The 21,159-nt window shown below is 36.1% G+C and overlaps 2 protein-coding genes across 6 annotated transcripts in view; one reads left to right on the plus strand and one right to left on the minus strand.

Annotated features, from left to right (window-relative positions):
- Positions 1 to 561, minus strand: part of LRRIQ1 (leucine rich repeats and IQ motif containing 1) — a 207,712-nt gene extending 207,151 nt beyond the window's left edge. Inside the window, exon 1 of the mRNA XM_082418862.1 lies at positions 349 to 561. Within this exon, the coding sequence (XP_082274988.1) occupies positions 349 to 443 (95 nt within the window). The 5' untranslated portion in view covers positions 444 to 561. The remainder of the gene's footprint in view (positions 1 to 348) is intronic.
- Positions 492 to 20,438, plus strand: TSPAN19 (tetraspanin 19). Of its 5 annotated transcripts, none has more exons than XM_082419102.1 (9): positions 492 to 568; positions 6,256 to 6,348; positions 6,439 to 6,511; positions 8,192 to 8,316; positions 11,675 to 11,749; positions 14,890 to 15,000; positions 17,497 to 17,646; positions 18,557 to 18,640; positions 19,915 to 20,438. In XM_082419102.1, the coding sequence occupies exons 2-9, from the start codon at positions 6,268 to 6,270 to the stop codon at positions 19,981 to 19,983; spliced, it is 768 nt and encodes a 255-aa protein (XP_082275228.1). In that variant the 5' UTR covers positions 492 to 568; positions 6,256 to 6,267; the 3' UTR covers positions 19,984 to 20,438. The 5 variants fall into 5 exon arrangements, with proteins under 5 accessions (XP_082275228.1, XP_082275230.1, XP_082275231.1 ...); XM_082419104.1 differs by having other exon boundaries at positions 17,497 to 17,640; XM_082419105.1 differs by having other exon boundaries at positions 17,503 to 17,646.
- Positions 20,439 to 21,159: the final 721 nt, after the last annotated feature.

The following is a 21,159-nucleotide window of genomic DNA, read 5'->3' on the forward strand; positions in this document are numbered from 1 at the left end:
GCCACCTGTAGCCGGTGGTTACAGGATAGGACAGGGCAGCCCGAGATTGATCTCACTGCAAACAGGCTACAGTAAACTACTTCAAGTTGACGATACATCACTTGGAGTTGGCTAAAGCTGCCAAAAATGTGAAATTTTAAGGAACTCCACCCTTCAACTGTAGTTCTTCAAGTTGTGAATGAACTACCAAAAATCTTCAAAACTGAAAGCAGCCTCTCGCTCCACAGACTCGCTCAGCCACCCCCTGGGCGCGCGGTCCCCCCTTCGCCCTAAAGCCTGGCCGCCGCGGAGAGGGGCCCGGCTCCGCCTGCGCTCCCGCAACTCTGCCTCGCTTCCCGCTACACCTACCCCGGCCTTGAGGGGTCTCGGCTCACCCAGCCGCAGCTAAACCTTCGGCTTTGTTGGAAAACAGCGCCCGGAGCCTCCAAACAAAGAGTAACCATGGCAACTGCCAATCCCAGGGAAGATGGACCTTACCGGTGCCCCAGTAGGACAAACTATCTCTATTCGAAACCAGAACGAACGCTTCATCTCAGGAGCTGGATAAGGAATTTAAATTTTCTTTCAGGTACGTTTTAACATTTAAATAATTTTGGAAAGTATTTAATAAAAAATGACACTTTGTTACAATTACCCAAGTAGAGGTAGCCTGACCTTTAAATTGTTTCTGACCTATCTATATTTATTATGTGCATCTAGTAAATGTTGAGTTGCCCATGTATAAATTGTACATTCCACAAAACCTTAACCCTGAATAGTGATTTGTGGGGACTGGAAGTATGGAAAAAATGCCAATAAATTGTTTGCCTTCCATGACAACAGTTTCTTTAAAAAAAAAAATCAATCAATTATCACGCAATTATCAGAATCAGTTATGAAAAACTTCTAAGTGAATGCATGTGTGGGGTGAGAAATTTGAAAAATTATTTTCTGTAATATGTTTTGCTGTAAAATATTGATGGTGACACACACTGTTTTAATATAAAACTTGAAGTTTAAGTATATATCATAATATTTAATGTTAACTTAAAAATTCATCAAAGTTTCTTTTTTTGGTGAAGAAAATATATAGTGTACAAAATGTAAAATTTCATTTTAATTAATAACAGATATCCCTGATTTTAATTTTTTTGAAGTTTGCAAATGAAGCATTAAATTCCAAGCGGAAGTAGTTAAGCATAATTGTAGAAGATATCTGATATACAATAAGCTAAAAGCAAACAATTTCATTGAGCCTTTGAAAGAAAATAGACTATATTTCCTGGTAACAACTGAATAGTAAAATGTATTGTGTCAACTTAAGAATTAATAATATAGAGTGAGAAACCAGTAGACTTTTGTTATTAAAAAAACACATTAGTTCCTCATTCAAGAAAGATAATGATTTTCAAAAATAAACTACTCCTGGTTTCAGAATTAAATTTTGGGTATTTTCATTACTAAAGTCCATGCTCAAGTAACATTTTTTCTTTTTTTAGTTTAGTTTTGTTGCTGATTTATAAACTATCAAACTCTTCATTTAAAATGCTCAGACTAACATTATGTTGAAATTCACATTAAAAAAATCTTAAAATTTTGTTTGTAATTATGAAATTATTCGTACTTTTACCAAAGAATATCAAATCCATTAGTAACAAATTAATTTCTAAAAATAATTTTAAACAACTAATTTGAAGATATTGTCTGAATTGCTTTCCTTCTTAATGCTTACCTTGTCAAACAAATTGACAGAAAAAAAGAAAAACATTGGAAGTTCTTCTGAAGATAAATTAATCCATGGTGCATGTCTCTACAACTCATACTTTCAAGTTACTTATTAAAAAGAAAAAAACCTACTCAGGTTAAAGGATTATGGACAAAGTAACATAATCCACTTTCGGCTATGATTTCTAGGAGGAGTGCAATTAAAGAGATTTTTGCTAAACGCTGCCTAGTTAAACAATAGTTTCAAGTTGAACTGACTTACAATCTATGACTATTTGCAAATTCTTAGCAAAGCACACATGATCCCTCACAATCTTTACTGAGTCTACTTCTCCAGCCTTATCTTTCATCTCCTGCCACTCTACCCACGCCCTGGTGCACTTCACTCTAAAGCCTGTGAACGCAGTGTTCCATCTGTCTTGAAAATTCCTGCCTCTACCCTGTGTTTGCCTGACTGGGACCCTCTTAATCATCCTTCAAGGATTATCTCAAATTCATTGCCTTTCTGAAACTTCCCAGCTCCGTTATTCCCAGTCCCCACACCCCCAACACAGTTCAGAGTTGGCCACAGGCTTTAATACTTGATTCCCTAACAGCTTGTCTTATTTATTCATTTTTTGTGTTCCCATCTCCTGGCACTGAGAAGGAACTTAAGAACAGTAATTAGAGTATTATTTAACTAGTGAAAAATGACACCTATGAATAGGTGAATTATTGTAAATTGTCCTTCCCTATAGCATTTATACTATTAAAACAATCTCTGCTGTTGGACCATTTATTAACTAATCAGGAAATGAACCAAAGAAATACCATACCAGGACCTTATCTGAGTTAGTTAAAAAAATTCTTTGTCTATAGCAAAATAAAATACAAGTCTACCACACTACAAATATTTACTTAGGAACTGCACGAACTTGCATATCTTTGTGTAAGCAAATATTCGTTTTCATTGATGTTGTTTTTAGTATGCGGGGCTTGTGGCTGAAAAGGTCACACGTGACCATCTCTTACCATTCTATGCAAACGTGGCTATGGGCTTCCTTGGCTCGTTGCTGAGACACCTTGTTTGTTGTGTTCTAACTCTTTAACTTGAACTGTTTGCTATGGTCTGAATGTTTGTATCCCCTCAAAATTCACATGTTGGAAGTCCTTACACCCAATATGATGGTGTACCTTTAAAAGGAGGTGATTAGTTTATGAGGGTGTACCTTACACCCAATATGATGGTACCTTTAAAAGGAGGTGATTAGTTTATGAGGGTGTATAGCTCATGAATGGGATTAGTGCTCTTAGGAAGAGATCCCACAGAGCTCCCTTTTGCCATGTGAGAATAAAATAAGTCTGAAACTTTGCATCTTTATCTCAGACTTCCAGCTTCCAGAACTGTGAGAAATAAATTTCTGTTGTTTATAGACTACCTAATCTATGGTATTTTGTTATAGCAGCCCAAATGGACTAAAACTGTTCTGAAGTTACCATCAACATCCTCCTTAACCAAGTCAGCTGACTTTGAGAGTACAGAATTCTCTCCCTTTTTGACATCTGTCTCATGTAACATTATTTTAGAAATTTCTTCCTCGACTGGTTTCCGTGAGATCATGCTTTGCTTATGTTCTCGCTTCTTAAAGTCTGCTTTTAAAAAAAAAAAAAATCCAAATTCCTAATTATATCATTCCCTACAATCAAACCTCTGCTCATTTTTATCTATAGTTAATCCCTCATCTCTTTCACTTATTCCCAAGATATCAGCTCTCTATGGATGACTCCCAGTTCTGCATAGCTTATGCTCTCCACTTACCTGCACTCCATTTCCAGTGCTTAACCACAAGGGTATCTTTTACCAATTCAAACCCAATTATTAAATATTAAATTTATGGAATTTATGAAAAATTTTCAAACAATTCCAGTGATTCTCATTATTCTTTTATTTTCCCATCATAAAAAATCTTTCTGATCATCTTTGATTCTTTCTTGCTTGTAGTAAAGCATATTGAAATGTAACAAAACCCTCTTTTTCTCCCTCTAATTATCTTTTTACTGCCCTTTCCTATCTATCGGTCATTTTGTTTGGCTTTTCCCACCCTAACTCACTTCATTCCCTCATCTTGGGCACATAGTTACCTCTGCCTCCAACTGAGAATTGCCATGTGATTAATCACTATGTGCCAATGGAATATGAGCAGAAGAGAAGTATGCAACTTCCACCTCACTTGCTTAAAAGATGCTCGCCTGAGTTTACTCATCCTCTTCCTTTCTGCTGACTGTAAAGGATTACACCTTGAGCAAATTTGGGAGCCATATACTGAACAGGCTGGAGCAAGTCCCACGTTCCTAAGATGATTTCCCAGTAGAGAACCCATTACCCATCTTGGACTGAGAGAGAATAAACTTCAGTTTAGTTTCGTATTTGGGTCCTTTGATAAAACATTTTAGCCTTGACTCTACCCTGCTAATTATTATCAAATCAACAGTCAAGCCTCTGCCTTCAACATTTCACACCAGAATCACTGCAGAGATCTCATGCATTAGTCTTCTTTCTCTTTCTCATTCGTAGAGAAACAGAGGCTAGGTCTTTGGGCTTAAGTTCTCATTCAGACGGTAGGAGAGGATCACAGCTATCTCATATGCTGCAGTAAATAGAATTGAAGCCAAAATGTAGATCTACAACATCTTGGAAAGAAACTGAAATAAAAATCAGGCAGTCTTTCCAACTGAGTGTCCCATCCAAATAATCCAGGAACTGGAGGAATCCAGGGATAAGACTAGAGGACAGAAACTGAAGAAACCAAATGATAGCGGGAGAGTTTGAGGCAGAGGGTGGAAGATGAAGCCTGGAGAGACTCCTGAAGCTGGGAAGAAGTACCTTGGAAATTTTTAGGAGGAATATGGCCTTGGATTGAAGTAGGGAGGGAAATGCATGGATGCTAACCTAGACATCTCTTACTTATCCACTTTCTAAGGCATCTTTCAGTTCAACAAATGGATTGGTGTCTTCCTAACTAGGGACAAACAGCTTCAAGTCAGTCCTACTAACTCTGCTTTCGTTACCAAACCAAACTTGGGTCTGCTCGCCCACACGCAGTAAAGCCAACCTACTGACACCAGGTTGTGCTGAAGGAATGTACGGCATTTATTGCAAGGTGCCAAGCAAGGAGAACAGGCAGCTCCTGCTCAAAAGACCCAAAGTCCCCCATGGCTTTCAGGGAAGGGGTTTTAAAGGCAGTGTGAGGGAGGCGGTGGCAGGGTGCGTGATCAGCTCATGCACAGTTCTCTGCTCGGTTGGCATCAAGGTGAAGTTTCAAGCATCATCAACCTTCTGGTTTCAACCAGTCTAGGGTCTATCTTCTTATGTCAGCAGTTTTCCTCTGGTGGGGGTCTGCTTCCTATAAAAACAACTTATGAATGTGTGTCAGGCCTTTATCTGTATCTTTCAGGGAACTGGGAGTTGGGTGATTCTGGTATGTAGCAGATTTATAGTCTAAATTGTTACCAGTTCCCCAGCCCAACAGCTCTTCTTTGTTTCTACATCTTCACATTTCCCAATCACTAACTCTTGAGTCAGCCTTTTGAGACTCAAGGGAGGCCTGGGAGGCTAAAGCAAAAACCTTTTACTTCAAAGGACAGGGACACACGGGCTTGTATACTGTTTCACTTTCACCAGGTCAATTATGTACTGCATGTATTGAAACATTGTAAAGTACAATACTTTTTAAAATACTGAGCCAGCTAGAATTGAAACAACCAATGAAAAAAGAAAACCCAGAAACATACCCAAGAAAATGTAAAACCTCCATATCTAATAAACCAAGCACCAAAACCGATAAGTATTGATTTTTACATAAATGTTTTAGGAAAATTGGCTATCTGGAAAATAATTTTTATTTAAAACCACCTTAAATTAGTTCCCTTCCTTACACTGTATACCAAAGTAAATTGTAAGCTCATTAAATAATTTAATTCACCTATTCATTGATTCATTCATTCAATAAATATCTATTGCTATTGTACCCACTATGTGTTAGACTCGGGGTTGTAATGGTGTACAAGATCTACTCTCTCCACTTAAAGACCTCAGAGTCTACATGGGAAGGAAGACAAGTAAAGATGAAAAGAGGCAACAAATAGAGATCAGGGAAAAGCTTCCAAGGCTAGACCTCAGTGAGGAGTTAACATTATTCTGGGAAAGAGTAGGACAGTCAGATGTAAAGGAAAGGTTTCTAGCAAGGAGAACAAGGTGTGTTATGACTGGAAACAAAATAAAATATTTCATTTTCTGAAAACTGCAAGGAGTTCAGTAAGGCAGCTATTGACATGTTCTACAAATGCCCTGTTGGTCTCGACTGCCTGGCCAAAAAATGCAGATACAGAAAGACAGATACAGTTTCAAGATATCTTCAATATTTCCTTATATTCAGGAGAGCAAAGGGGAATGTTATACTGACCGCTGGTATGAGAAGAAAAATATGCAAATAAAGGACGTGAATAGGCAGAATTATTTAAAGTTATTACTGTGGTGAGTGTTTATTGTAAAAGTTGTGTTTATCTTTTCAGAATCATCAGTACATGGGGAGAAAAAGAATGTTAAGGAAAAACAAAACATTAATTTTTAAATACTTTCTTAATCTCATTAATGGAGCTTTCTTGGTAAGTATCTTCATAATTATTTAGTAAAGAAAATGTGCATTTATATTGGCAGTTAGTTCAAAAATAAGTATTGGCTATCTTTTTTTGTAGGTTCTTGGACTTTTACTCATGGGATTTGGTGCATGGCTTTTATTAGATAGAAATAATTTTTTCACAGCTTTGGGTATGTATCTATTTTCCTTTCTCTAAATCAAACAAGGCATTCAGTGTTAAACAACTGCATACATGATTTATTCAGCAGGTGGCAGTATTTCTCTAAAATTCATTAAGTACTGTCCAATTTTTCCTCAGAAAGTCTTTGCCAATTGTTCTAAAAACACCTTATTAAATAATAAGACTTAAATCCAAGACCATAAAGGAGAGGGAATTTTGAGAGAGAGATCTAGGAACTTTGGGCAAGAGAGATGAGAGAAATGGAAGATTGTGGTTGTTCTGCTGACTCTGGACTTTGACAGATCTATAGACTTGAAAGGATAATGGAGATCAACATAGCTTCACTGCCCAAGTTAAATAATCTCTTTTAAAACTCAGTTACCATATCCTGTCACCATCACAAGATTAGAAATAAAATAAAATATTCCCTATGGAAACAACTTAAATGTACATCAGTGGATGAATGGATAAAGAGATTTTATATATATCTATATACAGATATAGACATATAAATCTATCTATCTATCTCTATATATATAGATATCATATCGTTAGGCACTATCCCATGAGCTGAGGATACAGAAGTGTACAAGAAAGATAAAGGGCCTGTGCTCATGGAGCATAATTCCAGTGAGGAAGACTAGAAAACAGCACATAGAATGTTCACAATTTGACCCCTGCAAACCTTCCCAGTCTCACCTGCCTGAAGCTGTAAATGCCAGCAAGGCTGAGTTTCCTACACACACTGCACCATTCTGTGTCTCAGAATGCTTCCACCATTCCAACCTAGAGACTTCCAATTATAATTTAAAGCCTAAGCCCAGGTGTTACCTTCTCCAGTAATCTTGCATATCTTCACCTTCTCCCCCTACTAGATTAGGTGCTCTTATACCCAGTGGTGTGCTGGTAAATGTCCTGGGATGGAGTCTCAGTTTATGGTATTTGCTGATTTCTGTGGTTTATATAATCCCATGATGGCCAATTTCAAGGTGCCAGTGTGGACTGAGTTGGTTTACAGATTTTGTGAAAATTTAACAGTTGGCTTTTATGTGCCAGAACAATCTGTTTCCAGCACACCACTGCCCATTGCCTCTACTCTTCTCCCATAAAACCTAGGGCATATTTAATTTATTTATCTCTCTTTAAAAACAAATTGCTAAGCACTACATTTGTGCCATAGCACTAAGAATTTAACAGTTAGCCTGTTGACTATATAAATATATATAGTCTCTAGCACAGACAGCTCAGTCTAGATGGGGAGAGAATAAAATACAGTTTTAATGGGGCCATATTAGCAATAAACTCAGGGTTTCATACACGGGAAACTTAACCCACATGTGTTAAGTACTCAGAAAATTTTTGATGAATGAATGAATGAATATAAAAATGTTTGGAGGTACATTAGACATAGAAGAATTCACCCTAGAAAAAGTCATCTTCTTTCACAGAAGACAATAAAGGTAAGGTAAAGTTAAAGGGATCTTCTGAGATTGAAGAAATTCTCTATCATGTCATTAAAGGAAGAAAAGTTGTTAAGAGCAAGTAAGAGGTGCTAGAATGAGGTTAAAAAAGAGAGAAAGAGAATCCTAGTGGTTTGTTAGCAGCTGCCTAGGAAACCTTGGGATGCTGCATTTATTATTAAATAGAAAATAAATATCACTTAATAATAGCTATTTTGTGGTTTCCACAGATGAAAATAATCACTTGATAGGATATATTTTTCGAATTTTGATTGGAACTGGTTCTGCTTCTGTTCTTCTTTGTCTCTTGGGTTATTTGGGAATTCACAATGAAATCAGATGGCTTCTAATTCTGGTACGTATTTCATTTCAATAGCCTGAATTTGTATCTTTGATTTTCAGTGTTTGAGTCACACACGTGAGCAAGAATGATTTATGTCACTGTAACACTGCAGTACAATGTGCTCTTGGGAGTAAGGCCATGAAGTGCCCCCTCCCAAGAATCTTTTCTAGGTAGAATTTTCTTGGTGAGTTTCCCATGGACTAAATCTGGACCTCAACACTTACACACTTAGATATTAATTTTCAACACAGCGTCAGTAGGAATCCATCTCCTAGGGTGAACTACAATTAACCAAACTTAAATCTGAAGACTAAAATCAGAATACAGTATGTTAAAGGCAACGAACAATGAAGTTTAGCAGGGAAAAGGAAACATGGCCTGTAGTCGGCACATTTTCTCCCTGTGGGTGTGCCATGTGGGAAGCTAACTTGTAACTGAGATCACAATTTATAATTTAACAAAAAGAAATACAACTGCTGAGAGGGCCAGACCCTGGCATCTGGCTAGCACACTATCTCTCCCCAGGCATATAACATGAAAAGGTAAATTATAATGAACATGAGCCATTTACCATACGTGGAATAGGTGTGGATCACAATCAGTGGATTCAGGTAAAATATAGCTTCTAACATTTTCTTTAAATCAAATTAGTTTTAATTCACAGGCACTTTCCTGCGAAGCAGATAGGAAATTCAAATGTAGCCAACTGTGCCCCTCTTGCCAGGAAGAATGCAGAGATACTTAGCTTTTATGCAGTGCTGAAAGTCTGGGTGGTCACTTTGGATTCTGTTTATCAGTCTACACCAGTTACCATGAAAGCACTCACTTTCCCAGCTGATGTGGTCCCTTCAGGACTACATATTCTGCTGTTTGAATGGCCTAGGACAGCAAAGGCAGTGCTGTTCTTCATCCAGTATATACCAGTACAGGCATATCGGTGAAATTCTTTTGTGAAGGATTGGTAAGTAACCATTACCTTAGTTCCTAACCATTCCTGCAGTTCCCCTTCCCCGAGGCCTGAGACATTCAACCCTGCCAAGGACACAGCAATTAAAGGAGTCATGCCTGACAGAGGAATTAGTTACTGCCTATTGTTAATAATTGCTGCCTGTTATTATTTGAATATTACCCATGGCAGAGGCATTTTAGGCAACACTGGAAACCACACCTTCATTTCCCTCTGGGTCTTGCCTCCTTACCATGGCAATGCCAGGAAGCCAAGCGCTAGTGCCCATTGCTTTGAGAATCTGCAGACTCTAGGATCAGTCTCACAATCTTTTTAGTCTAAAAAAGACCTCATTCTCTCTTCTTACTCTCCTCAAAGGCACACCCTCTATTCTCAAATTTTATCTTTCTCTTCTCCCAGGACCTATAACATAATTTTCTCATGGGGCTTCTGATTTTGGATATGGAAACCAGGACAGAAATGATTTGCAGGAAAATTTTAATTTTCTCATTGCCACAAATTCCCATTTAGGTAAAGGAGACACAGAGCCTGCTATTAATATAATGTTGTGGTTTGAGGATGGGAAAGGAAGGGGTCAACTAGAGGGAGAAAAACATAAACATCTTATAAGTTTCTGCCTCATGTAATTCAAGTATTAATGGACCGTGACTGAGAAAGCCTGACAGACCCCATCATAAGGAATATACATGCTACTAGGACCTGATAGCTTAGATCCTGAAGCCAAGATACCATTCTCCCTTCCCGACGGTCCATGGAAGGGTATTGCAACATTTTGTAATCACGACACTTTTGCTATTCTCTGAATTTACCAATACTTTTTTGATGGACACACTTTCTCTTTAACCATGTTAATTCACATAGTCAAGCTATGGGCAAATCTTGTATAGGCCTAAACACTATTCTCTGGCTTAAAGGTGATTTTGCATGCTCCTACTCTAATCAAATAGATACTACTTTTGCATTTTAACTCCTTGGGACAATTTCACTTCCCTGTTAAAAGTTCTCCAGCAGTCTCTCACTGTGCTCTCTAAGTGCTAATAACATGTAAATACACTGAATGTTTCTTCTGTAGATATCTAACTGCTGTTAAAAAATAATTTTCAAAGGTAAAATCATGAATCACCTATATGAAAATGAGCATGTATCAGAGACTTTATTTATATAATTAATTAATAGGGGAACCAGTAAGAAGTAACAACCAGTTTAAATAAGAATTAAGCTTGTGGAGATTTATATTCTCTATAGACTATTCATTTGCATATTCATGAATAGTAATCATTTGCATTGCTATGGAAACTTTTGTATTACTATCAGAGTTGTGTAAGTTAACTCTTTACAGAGTTGAATAATAGTTTAGTCAAAGGTAACATTTCATACTCCCATTGAATCAGAAACCTGGGAGGGTCCACAGACAATAACCAGCTTGCCATTGAAAAGAAACCCAGTGACTTTTTGGAAACAATTGTTTTGCACAGTTTTCCCTTTCTCTACCTGTCTTCACTACTATCCCTTGGCAGTGAAGATTAAGTAAGGTGTTGTGTGTAGAAGTATTAAAAATCTAAACTTCTAAACGTATCTAAAGACCATATTTTTGTCTCTGAAAATAGGAAATATATTTGTCAAGTAAGCAATTTTAATGGAGTATTTTAAAGTATTAAATGTTTAAAATAGGTGAAACTAAGAATACTAACAGTAAATCATCCTTGCTTATACTGATATTTTAGTTAGTGAAATATTCAGACTGCTAACTTTTAAAATTATTTTGAATTCTAGATAATATGTATCACTATGCACTGCTATGATGAAGAAGATTGCAGTGGCCATAAGTTTAAAATAAAGAAAATAGTCAAATAATGTGAAAATCATTTTGTTTGGCTTTGCATAGAAGTATTTTCAGTTTTCAAAGAAATAGTCCAAATGTGCATACAGATTAACTTTACTATTGCCGTTGCTTTTGTTACTTTCTCATTATTTTTATTATTGTTGCTGTTGTTACTTTGTGCATGATGGAATAGTTTACATGGTAGGTCACAATTTAGTGAGTTCTCCACTGGTAGCAGAATGGTGTAAGTGGAGGTCTAGATATTTAAGTTCCCCTCTATGACAGTTTTAGATCCGAATGAAGAAGGTATCATCATCAACTCCATTAGACCAAGTAGTCTGTTAGGTTCTCATGAAGCACTATCACTTCTTTCTATCTTACTCTTATTCAAATGTTCATTGATTTTTTTTCTTTGCCTTTTGTTTCAATAATTTCACTCATGTATGAGAACAGGAAACTTCAGCAATACCTATGTATATTTTAAGACTGTACATTTCATGTGATGTGCATTTTCCCATCACTGTAGCATCTAAAAATATATTAGGAGCATAGTTCTCATTTCTATGTGTCTTTTGTTTTAGTATGCAGTACTGCTAATGTGGGCTTTTGGTGTTCAAGTTGTACTTTCAGCACTCATCTTCACAAAGAAAGAGGAGGTATGGAAACATCATCCTGTTATTTGAAAAATAAAGAAAAGCAGATACTTTAGATTATTGAGACCTAAACCTATATTAAAAGCTAAAAGTAAATGTCTTGGGGGGAAAAAAAGGATTCAATGGAAGTACTAGAATTCCACATAGGAAGGGGACAGGGGTCAGATTGGAATGGTGGGCTAGGAGAACTTGTCTTTGACTCTGTCTGCAGAAGATTGAGAATGTTGTAAATAACAAAGAATGTGGGGGAAGAGGAGATGATGCTTATGGTGGGATATGCAAAATTGGCCCCCCAGCCAACCCTGGCTGCCACTACTGACTCCATCACTGTACTATATTCTATTTTTGTAAAGAAATATCTTTAGACTTGTACTAATTTTAAATTTAGCAATTTCGTTTAAATAAGATTATTGAACAATTCGTATATTTTGTACAGGTATGGTCATGAGTGATACAATTAAGTTAACTAGAACAAGATTTATATTTTTCAAGTCAAGTTCAAAAAAGCACATAATAACTTGCCTGAAAAAACTTTTTGGTAGCCAAACTTACCTATTACAGCCTACAGACTTTTAATTCTTTAAGAAATTTCAGTGTTTCAGTGCAGTGAAGGTCTGACTTTGTCTCATGGGCGACTCTCCTGTAGCAATAAGAGCATGGACTTTAAGTCATACAGATCGGCATGTGACTAGATAACAACAAGCCACTTAACAGCCCTAAACCTATGTCTTCATCTACCTACCTTATAGAGTTATCATTAACTGACAATTATAAAGTTCCTGTTATAGAGTAGCTATTTGAGAGCGTGCTACCTTCCCTTAATTGATTTTGAAGGAGAACCTGATTAATTTCTAGGCTTCCTAGCCTTCAGATTCTTTCTATATACCAACTCCTAATTAATGGCCAAACCTCGACAAAATCTTTCCTATACAACACCATTGCCCTCCAACTTCATTTGCTCTCTTGTGCTTGGCATCTATCCTGGATATCTAATTATCTAGGGCCTGTTGTTAATGGTTTAGCATTTGGAGCTAAAATTTCTTCTTTCCATATCCAAAATGTGTGTGTGTGTATGTGTGTGTGTGTGTGTGTGTGTATGCACACACTCAAGTGAGTCCTATAAAGCTGTTTTGGTGGCAAAACACCAGATCCCAATCCATCAGCCTCTAACTTTTGGACCTGGTGATGGAACCTGAATATCACACTTAAGGACCCTTAACACATGAACATAGTTAATCAGTGTCACCCATATTTATTTATTTAAGTATTATTCACATACTCCTCTCTACCTATTTTAAGAATAATAAGAGCTATCATTTAATAATAACTACCATGTGCCAGAGACTGTGATAAGCACTTTATTGGCACTATATTATTGATCCTCACAACAACTCCTAGAGCTGCACTGTAAATCCTTCTTTCTCGGACAGGAAACTGAGGCTTTGAAAGGAGAAAAAACATGCTAAAATATATCATAGCCAAATGAAGGAGTCTGCACTCTAATACTCATTAACTGATCCCAGAAATGACAGCTTTGTTTACATCACTTGCTTTCTACTTTCAAACTGGACTGAGCTCTCATGAGCCTCTAAATATTTTATGTCATTTACAGTGCCTAACTCAGTGTTGGAGATGCACTAGGTCTTCATGGAATGTTTGTCAAATTGAATATGTGTGAGGGAATTTTATTTATATAGTAGTCACCTAGATTATATATGAAAATCATTTTTACTCTTATGTACTAAGGTGTGATTCATATGCACTCTGAATCTCCCAAGTAATGCTTTAGAAGGTAAGTAAGGACATAAGTCTGCCCCCTCTCCACAACAATATAAAATGGAAAAACATTATTTTCTATTCTAAATAAAAATTAACTTAGGGAATATGTTAAATTGATTACTTATAGATCTAAATAACATGTTATTTTATTCCAATCTTCTTAAATGTATTAAAGCATAGATATGTAAGTGGGTAAAAGTTTAACTTGTACAGATGTCTTAATTATTGTAGTATTCCCACCAGTTATTTAGTTTTCATTATTCAAGAACAGCATATTACAATGAGAAATTATTAGACTAGAATCCAAATGAGTTATATTTAGAAGTCGCAGCTCCTCTTCTTTATTCATGTAAACAAAGCAAATAATCATATTCTCTGAGTATCTATATCCGTGTTCATAAAATACAAATAATATCTGGCCTTTCTACCTTTTCTGGGGGGGGCCGCACCGTGCAGCATGCGGGATCCTAGTTCCCTGACCAGGGAGCAAACCCTTGCCCCTGCAGCGGAAGTGCAGAGTCCTAACCACTGGACCGCCAGGGAAGTCCCTGGCCTTTCTACCTTTTGCTATTTTACAGGACCAAGTTAAGAATTAGTTATGAAAGTCATATAAAGTTCTAAATGCTTAAAAAAGCTCCTACTAAAAACTACCTCTGCAAAATCTAGATTTCAAAATAGCAGTTTTCCCCAAAACTTTCACATGATTGTTTTTGTTTTAGCATTGTGAAAAGATAATTTTTTTAATTAAAAATCATAATTCTTGTAAAAATATACAATAGACACAGGTCAATAATTTTATTTAACATCTTGTTTAATGCAGGAACCAGTTAAGATATAAAAACTAATTCAAAGGAGAGTCCAAAGAGAAGACACTACAAAACCGACACAAAACAGGCTTGGAAAGGGGACAGATCAATTCCATCCCCACCAGGAAAAATTCATCTGCATTTCTCTGACGAAGAATCATTTGCCTAACTACAGTTTTCTACAACTTACAAAGTTGTAAAATAAATTAAAAACTAGGAAAGGTACAGATTCGTAGAATCAGAGGACCCTGAAGGTATACTAGAGAAAGCCTAGTTTTCATTGAAAAGATCCTCAGTCATTTTTTTGGGTCCATTTAAAAGCCTTTACAGCACATAACTTTCTCCCTAATCAGAAAATAAGTCTAATGTAGTCTTCCTATAGATCACAATGTGAAAGACCAAAGGCCTCCACACTCACTGATTGCTAAAAATAGTTATAAGGAAGAAAAAAACACCTAGAAATAATTAGAAAACAACAAACTGACTTTGAATACTTTTTATGAGGAACCATAAGGAAAGTTTCTATCAAATTTTCACTTTTAATAAAATTTTCAACAGGTTCACCAAATATGGCATGATAAAATTGATTCAGTCATTTCTGAGTATGGATCTAAGGACTTGCCTGAAGACATACCCAAGTGGACGATTCTGAATGCCTTGCAGAAAAGAGTAAGATGAAATTAGCATAAAACTAAAAATTAGATGCCAAAGGTGACCGCTGCTGAGAAATGGGGAGACAAGGAAGGACAGGGGATGGGGCACAGCAATTAGAGGCTCTTGTATTTCATCTAAACCAACAGCGTGGGATAGGATCGTCTCAACTTACAGATCTTGAGTTTTATCTTTCTTTTGTAATGTGTATCTCCTTTTCTGAGTTAATTGACATGCATTTTAACCTGAATTCATGTGTAAAAGTATTGGGAGTCTACTGCCAAGTGGAATAATCTACCCTGTCGCCCCCATGGGGAGATAGGGTCTAAGCACAGCCCCTGCTGGCAGCATAGTATCCTGGCGGTTACCATTTGAGCCTGAACATCAGGTTTGCCATGCAGTAACTTTGTGATACCGGATAAGAAACCTTCTTAACTTCACGTACCATATTAACAAAATAGGCAGAATAACCCCTACCTCTGGTTGTTAAGAATAAAGGAAGTAATGTAGGGAATATAGAGAAAGCCTTGGATCTGGGACATAGTAAGCAACTAATACTTGTTAGCTAATGTTGTTAGCATTATTATTTTCACAGTTCAGATTTTTCTCGGCAAGGTAAGGGAGTCTATGTAGTCAGCCAAATTGTTTACAAGAATAGATCAGCATGGGAACATAGTAAGTGCTTTATACCAAAAAAAAAAAAAAAAAAAAAAAGCAAACATTTAACAGCACTAGGCCCTCTTATAGGTGCTTTTCATATATTAACTCATTTAGTTCTCCCAACCCAATGAGGTAAGAACTGTTATCTTCATTTTATAGATGAAGGTCAGAGAAATTCAGTAACTTAGCCAGTTTCACTTGGCTAATGAGTGGCAGAGCCAAGATTCAAACCCAGACAATCTAGCACTAGATTTTGTACTCAGCTACTACACCAGAGCCTCACATAAGCATAGTTATTATTTTTAGTATATTTAATAACAGAAATGCTTTTTAGGAGAATTTAAATGTATTATAAATGATTTTATTCATCTTATTTTTTTTGCTGATGTATATGATCTGAACATGTATTGCATTTTCAGATTGCATTATGACTGATAGCAGGGTATCAAACCTTCCTAAGGTCATAAACTGATAATTAGGAAAACAGTTCTATATGTATGACATCACTATTTTTTTTTAGCTATTATTTCATTGTATTTTTTTTTAAGTTTTTTTTGTTGGAGTATAATTGCTTTACGATGTTGTGTTAGTTTCTGCTGTACAATGAAGTGAATCAGCAATATGTATACCTATATCCCCTTCCTCTTGGCCCTCCCTCCCCGCCTTCCCCCACCATCCCACCCATCTAGGCTGTCACAGAGCACTGAGCTGAGCTCCCTGTGCTATACAGCAGGTTCCCACTAGCTATCTATTTTACACATGGTAGTGTATATATGTCAAATCTAATCTCCCAATTTGTCCCACCCTCCCCTCCCCTCCCCCAGTGTTCACATGTCCATTCTCTATGTCTACGTCTCCATTCCTGCCCTACAAATAGGTTCATCTGTACCATTTTTCTAGATTCCAAATATATGGGTTAATATACAATATTTGTTTTTTTCTTTCTGGCTTACTTCACTCTGTATGACAGACTCTAGGTCCATCCACGTCTATTATTAATAAGAATCCAGCTTACAGTTTCTAGCCATGAATATCATTGAGATAGCATATGTCGGTTTGATTGTTTAAACTAACTTACGATATCCAAACTCTAAAGCACTATTTTAGTCATTCGACATTTCCAAGACTGACAAGATTGTTGGTACGTATTGGGACATAGGAAGTACTGTTGTTATAACTTTCAATAACAAATTTAGAAAATAATGAACTACAACTTTCTCTTATTTTCTAGGTGACAAATATATAAGCTGATTCTTTCACATGCTCCCAACTCAACTTGATAGGATTGGAAATAAGACATTTAATAGATATTTGATCATTTCTATGACCATTTTCCTTATTAACTTTTTGGGTTTTTTGTGGCAAATTTTCATGCAATACAAAATATAAAGTTAACGTCTCACATTAACCCTAAGAAAGTAGTAATAACCTTGAGTCTCTATGTATATTAAACACATATGGCAGCACATGTTGGATAAATTATAAAGAAAACTGTTATAGTTAAGAGAAGGTATGGCTAAGGTGATTCTTCTGTTCTGGGTCTAAACATGTTTTAGTAAATCAAGTGTCTCTTTCATCCTGAGCTTCTATAAGGTAAATTCAGATATAACAATTTCATTCAAACATAGCCCACTTATATGAGTAGAGATCTTTAGCTCTGGTTAACATCAACCATAGCAGCAACAAGGTAATGGATTAAACAAACAAAAATACACTTATTGTTTTAATTCACTATATTTCAATGGAGAATAAATTAATAAATTTATCACAAAACCACTTTGATATGCATAGGAGTCATATAATTAACTGCATTTTCAATATTTTATAGTAAAATTTATAGAATCTTTTTTCTAGTTACAGTGTTGTGGCCAAAAAAATTACACAGATTGGATGAAGAATAAGAATAAAGAAAATTCAGAACAGGTGCCATGTTCTTGCACAAATTCTACATTAAGAAAGTGGTTTTGTGATGAGCCACTGAATGCAACTTACCTAGAGGTAAATGTAAGTTAAGGCTTCTCCAAGTGTTTACGGTACCTTTTTTTTTGCAAGTCATTTTAGAATTCTGAGCAATTTTTTATATTAAAAACAATGTCATTCATGGTTATTAGGTTCTTAAGCAACTTCACTAAAATGAAACCATAGCGAGGTGAATTGTATTATTTGTTATATAACAAATTAATTAAACTTGCTGGAGTATGTGATATAAGTTCTCCTAGAACTTGGGATACCATCAACTTTCTCCTCAACCATCCTTTGATGAAAGAGGCACTTTTGACAAATCTCTGTTGTGTAGGATTGGTAAAGGAGCTGCAATAGCAGAAGTAAAGAGGCATGAGGTTTGGCAAAAACTGAGGGAGGAAACCCCAGCAGTGACAAAAATGGTGTTTAGGTAAAGGTGGCAGAAGCAAGAGTAGAGGTTCATCTGTAGCAACTGCTATTTACAGATACAGAATATTGATAAACTAGGGATTTCCATCCCAAGAACTTCTTATACTTTTGTAGTTTATATACTGATGTTATTCTATTTTTAAGATGTATCTTTCAATAACATAATTCATTCATAGATAAATGGAGCATTATGTTTCTTAAAAGGTTCTCCTATTTGGGACATATCACTTTAGGCAGTAGTATGCTGAATTACAGTAGTGTGTAGAAAATCAAATCCCTCTCAAAACTAAATTTCTGATTTCAACTACATGACAACATCATAGCAACTTTAAAAGTAGCAACCGAGGTGTACTGCAATTATATGAAGCTTTCTGGGCTAGTAAGTCCAGTCTCCAGTTAGACATTGACTTGCTTTTTAGACTTTGGTAAATTACTAATCTCTGTGTCTCTTCTTCTTTGTAATGGAATTATGTATAAAAACATTTCCATCTCCAAGTCAGCCTAAGTAAGTTCTTTTCCTTAGGGCTGTGAAAATAAAATCAACACATGGTATCATACTAATGCTTTAACATTAATTGGAATTAACTTTGGACTTTTGGCTTCAGAGGTAAGCTTTTGTTTATATGTTTAAAGATGAAAAAATTAAGTATAAACTATATAGGATAAACTGTAGAACAACCAGATGGAGACCTCATCAGACAAATTAATCCAATAGGAACCAGGACACTGAGACTGTTCACATCCAGGAGAGGAATAGGTCCCAACTGGAGGTGATATCCCTAAGTCAGCCTGGGTGCAGCCTGTTAATAAGTTCTCATCCTGGGAGGTGGTGATTTCATTGCTTTGTGATTTTTTTAGAAATATCAATACTTCATATCTCGGCAGTGAGAGGACCATGTTTGGCAGTCTGCAAGCTGGCAAATTTCTTAAATCTAGGCTGATGTTTGACATTAGTAAATCTATTCACTCAAATACTCATTCGTTCATTGCCTCATTCATTCATTCAATAAATTTGGAGGGGGGGAGAACATCTACTGTGTGTCAGGTACTGTACTAGATGTTAGAGATACAATGGGAAGCAAAATCTACATATTCCTTGACCTCCAGGGTGCCAACTGCAGAATCAAAGTTCAGAAATAGTACTTCATTCTCCAGTTTCAGTGAAGACTGATGAAAGCTAGTGAAGGCTATGGTTTCAAAGAAACTGTGAGAGTGGAGAGATTATTACTGTGTAGACTAAAATGTTGGAATAAATATGTAACGCATGGTTTGGCCAAAATAGGATACCAAATTTAATTTTATGTTGATCCACAAAGGCACTGACGTAAAGTTCCGTAAATTCTCTTCAGCTGGTAACAGTGTTAGTCTCAGGATAGTGGTAAACAAGACATTTTTATAAGCACCGATATCATTCTTTTTAAATGTTTATTCTCTATTCATGCTGAGGTATTTAAGGCAAGACTGAATGGGGGATATTATCTGTGCTCCATTTTATCATCTACCCTTTGCAGACCACCTTTCATGATCCTGTAACAAAAAGAGGGAGTTTTGTAGGAGTGATGACGAAGTTAGAAAGATGATGAACACAAAACATCAGCAGTTCATCAAGGCATCTAGCCCAGTGATAGCCCATGTCATTAAAACTGAGCAGTCTATTCCTTAGCCCCTCTATAAATGAACTTGGTGACAGCTAGGTTACCCTACAAGACACATTCTGCAGACTTCTTATTCACAACCTTATGTACCTTACTCTGAAATTTTCTTATTCTCCTTGATCCCTTTTCCATTTACAGAATACATTCTGGTGATTATATAGTATTAGCTTTACAAATAATTCTTATTGATTACATTTTGATCTCTTATTGTTTCCTTTTTTTCCAGGTTTTGCAATTCTCATTAACCGTTTCCTTCTTCAGACACATCAAGAATAGAATATACGCAGAAAAGTGATCTTTAGATTTTAATTTGTCCAGAAGAAACCAGTTAATTCTCAAAATAATCATGTTGTATTCTTCTAGTCCAAAAAACAAAAAAGTTTTGAATTATATTCATTAAGTCTCAGATTTATTCAAGTCATTGATTATATGTAACAGAGAATTATTGGATATTTTAATAAATCAGCCCATGAAATTTTTATTAATTTGGTTTTTCAAAATATCGAATTCTGGAGAGATTGGAATTGACATATATACAATATTGATACTATGTGTAAAATAGAAAACTAATGAGAACCTACTGTATAGCACAAGGAACTCTACTCAATGCTCTGTGGTGACCTAAATGGGAAGGAAATCCAAAAAAGAGGGGATATATGTATACATATAGCTGATTCACTTTGCTGTACAGTAGAAACTAACACAGCATTGTAAAGCAACTATACTCCAATAAAAATTAATGTAAAAAGGGCTTCCCTGGTGGTGCAGTGGTTGAGAATCCGCCTGCCAATGCGGGGGACACGGGTTCGAGCCCTGGTCTGGGAAGATCCCACATGCCGCGGAGCAACTGGGCCTGTGAGCCATAACTACTGAGCCTGCGCGTCTGGAGCCTGTGCTCCGCAATAAGAGAGGCCGCGATAGTGAGAGGCCCGCGCACCGCGATGAAGAGTGGCCCCCGCTCGCCGCAACTAGAGAAAGCCCTTGCACAGAAACAAAGACCCAACACAGCCAAAAATAAACAAATAAATTAATTTAAAAAAAATTAATGTAAAAAATATCAAATTCCGTAGCTCAGGACTTTACCTTGACTTATTTTATGAATTCAGAGAATATCATCATATATACTAATTTCAAAATATGGTAAATTATCACATATATTTTGAGTTTCTTATGTAGAAAAAATACCTATATGATGTTCAGAAAACACTAAGTAAGCAGTTATAACATGTACTTTACATTTGCAAATTTAAGGAAACAATACTGATTTATAGGAGATTTAAAAGAAAGATTGAAAAATCTTCATGACACTACCTCCACATTGGATTAATAATTTATTTCTCTCTTCTTATAGTGCTTGCAAGTGAATAATAAATTTTAAATTTTACAGATTTGGATATACTTTAGTGGCAATAATAAAATATTAAAATAACAATGAATTTTTAACTATAGCAAAAATAATCTATTCTAAATA

The sequence above is a fragment of the Balaenoptera physalus genome (genome assembly GCF_965194825.1).
Source record: "Balaenoptera physalus genome assembly, chromosome: 13".
NCBI lineage: Eukaryota > Metazoa > Chordata > Mammalia > Artiodactyla > Balaenopteridae > Balaenoptera > Balaenoptera physalus.

Excerpts from the sequence above, each read along its gene's own strand:
- TSPAN19 (XM_082419102.1), top strand. The coding sequence starts at position 6,268 with ATGGGGAGAAAAAGAATGTTAAGGAAAAACAAAACATTAATTTTTAAA. Across the intron at positions 8,317-11,674 it reads TCAGATGGCTTCTAATTCTG|TATGCAGTACTGCTAATGTG; the intron begins GTACGTATTTCA and ends CTTTTGTTTTAG. Across the intron at positions 11,750-14,889 it reads TCTTCACAAAGAAAGAGGAG|GTTCACCAAATATGGCATGA; the intron begins GTATGGAAACAT and ends AATTTTCAACAG.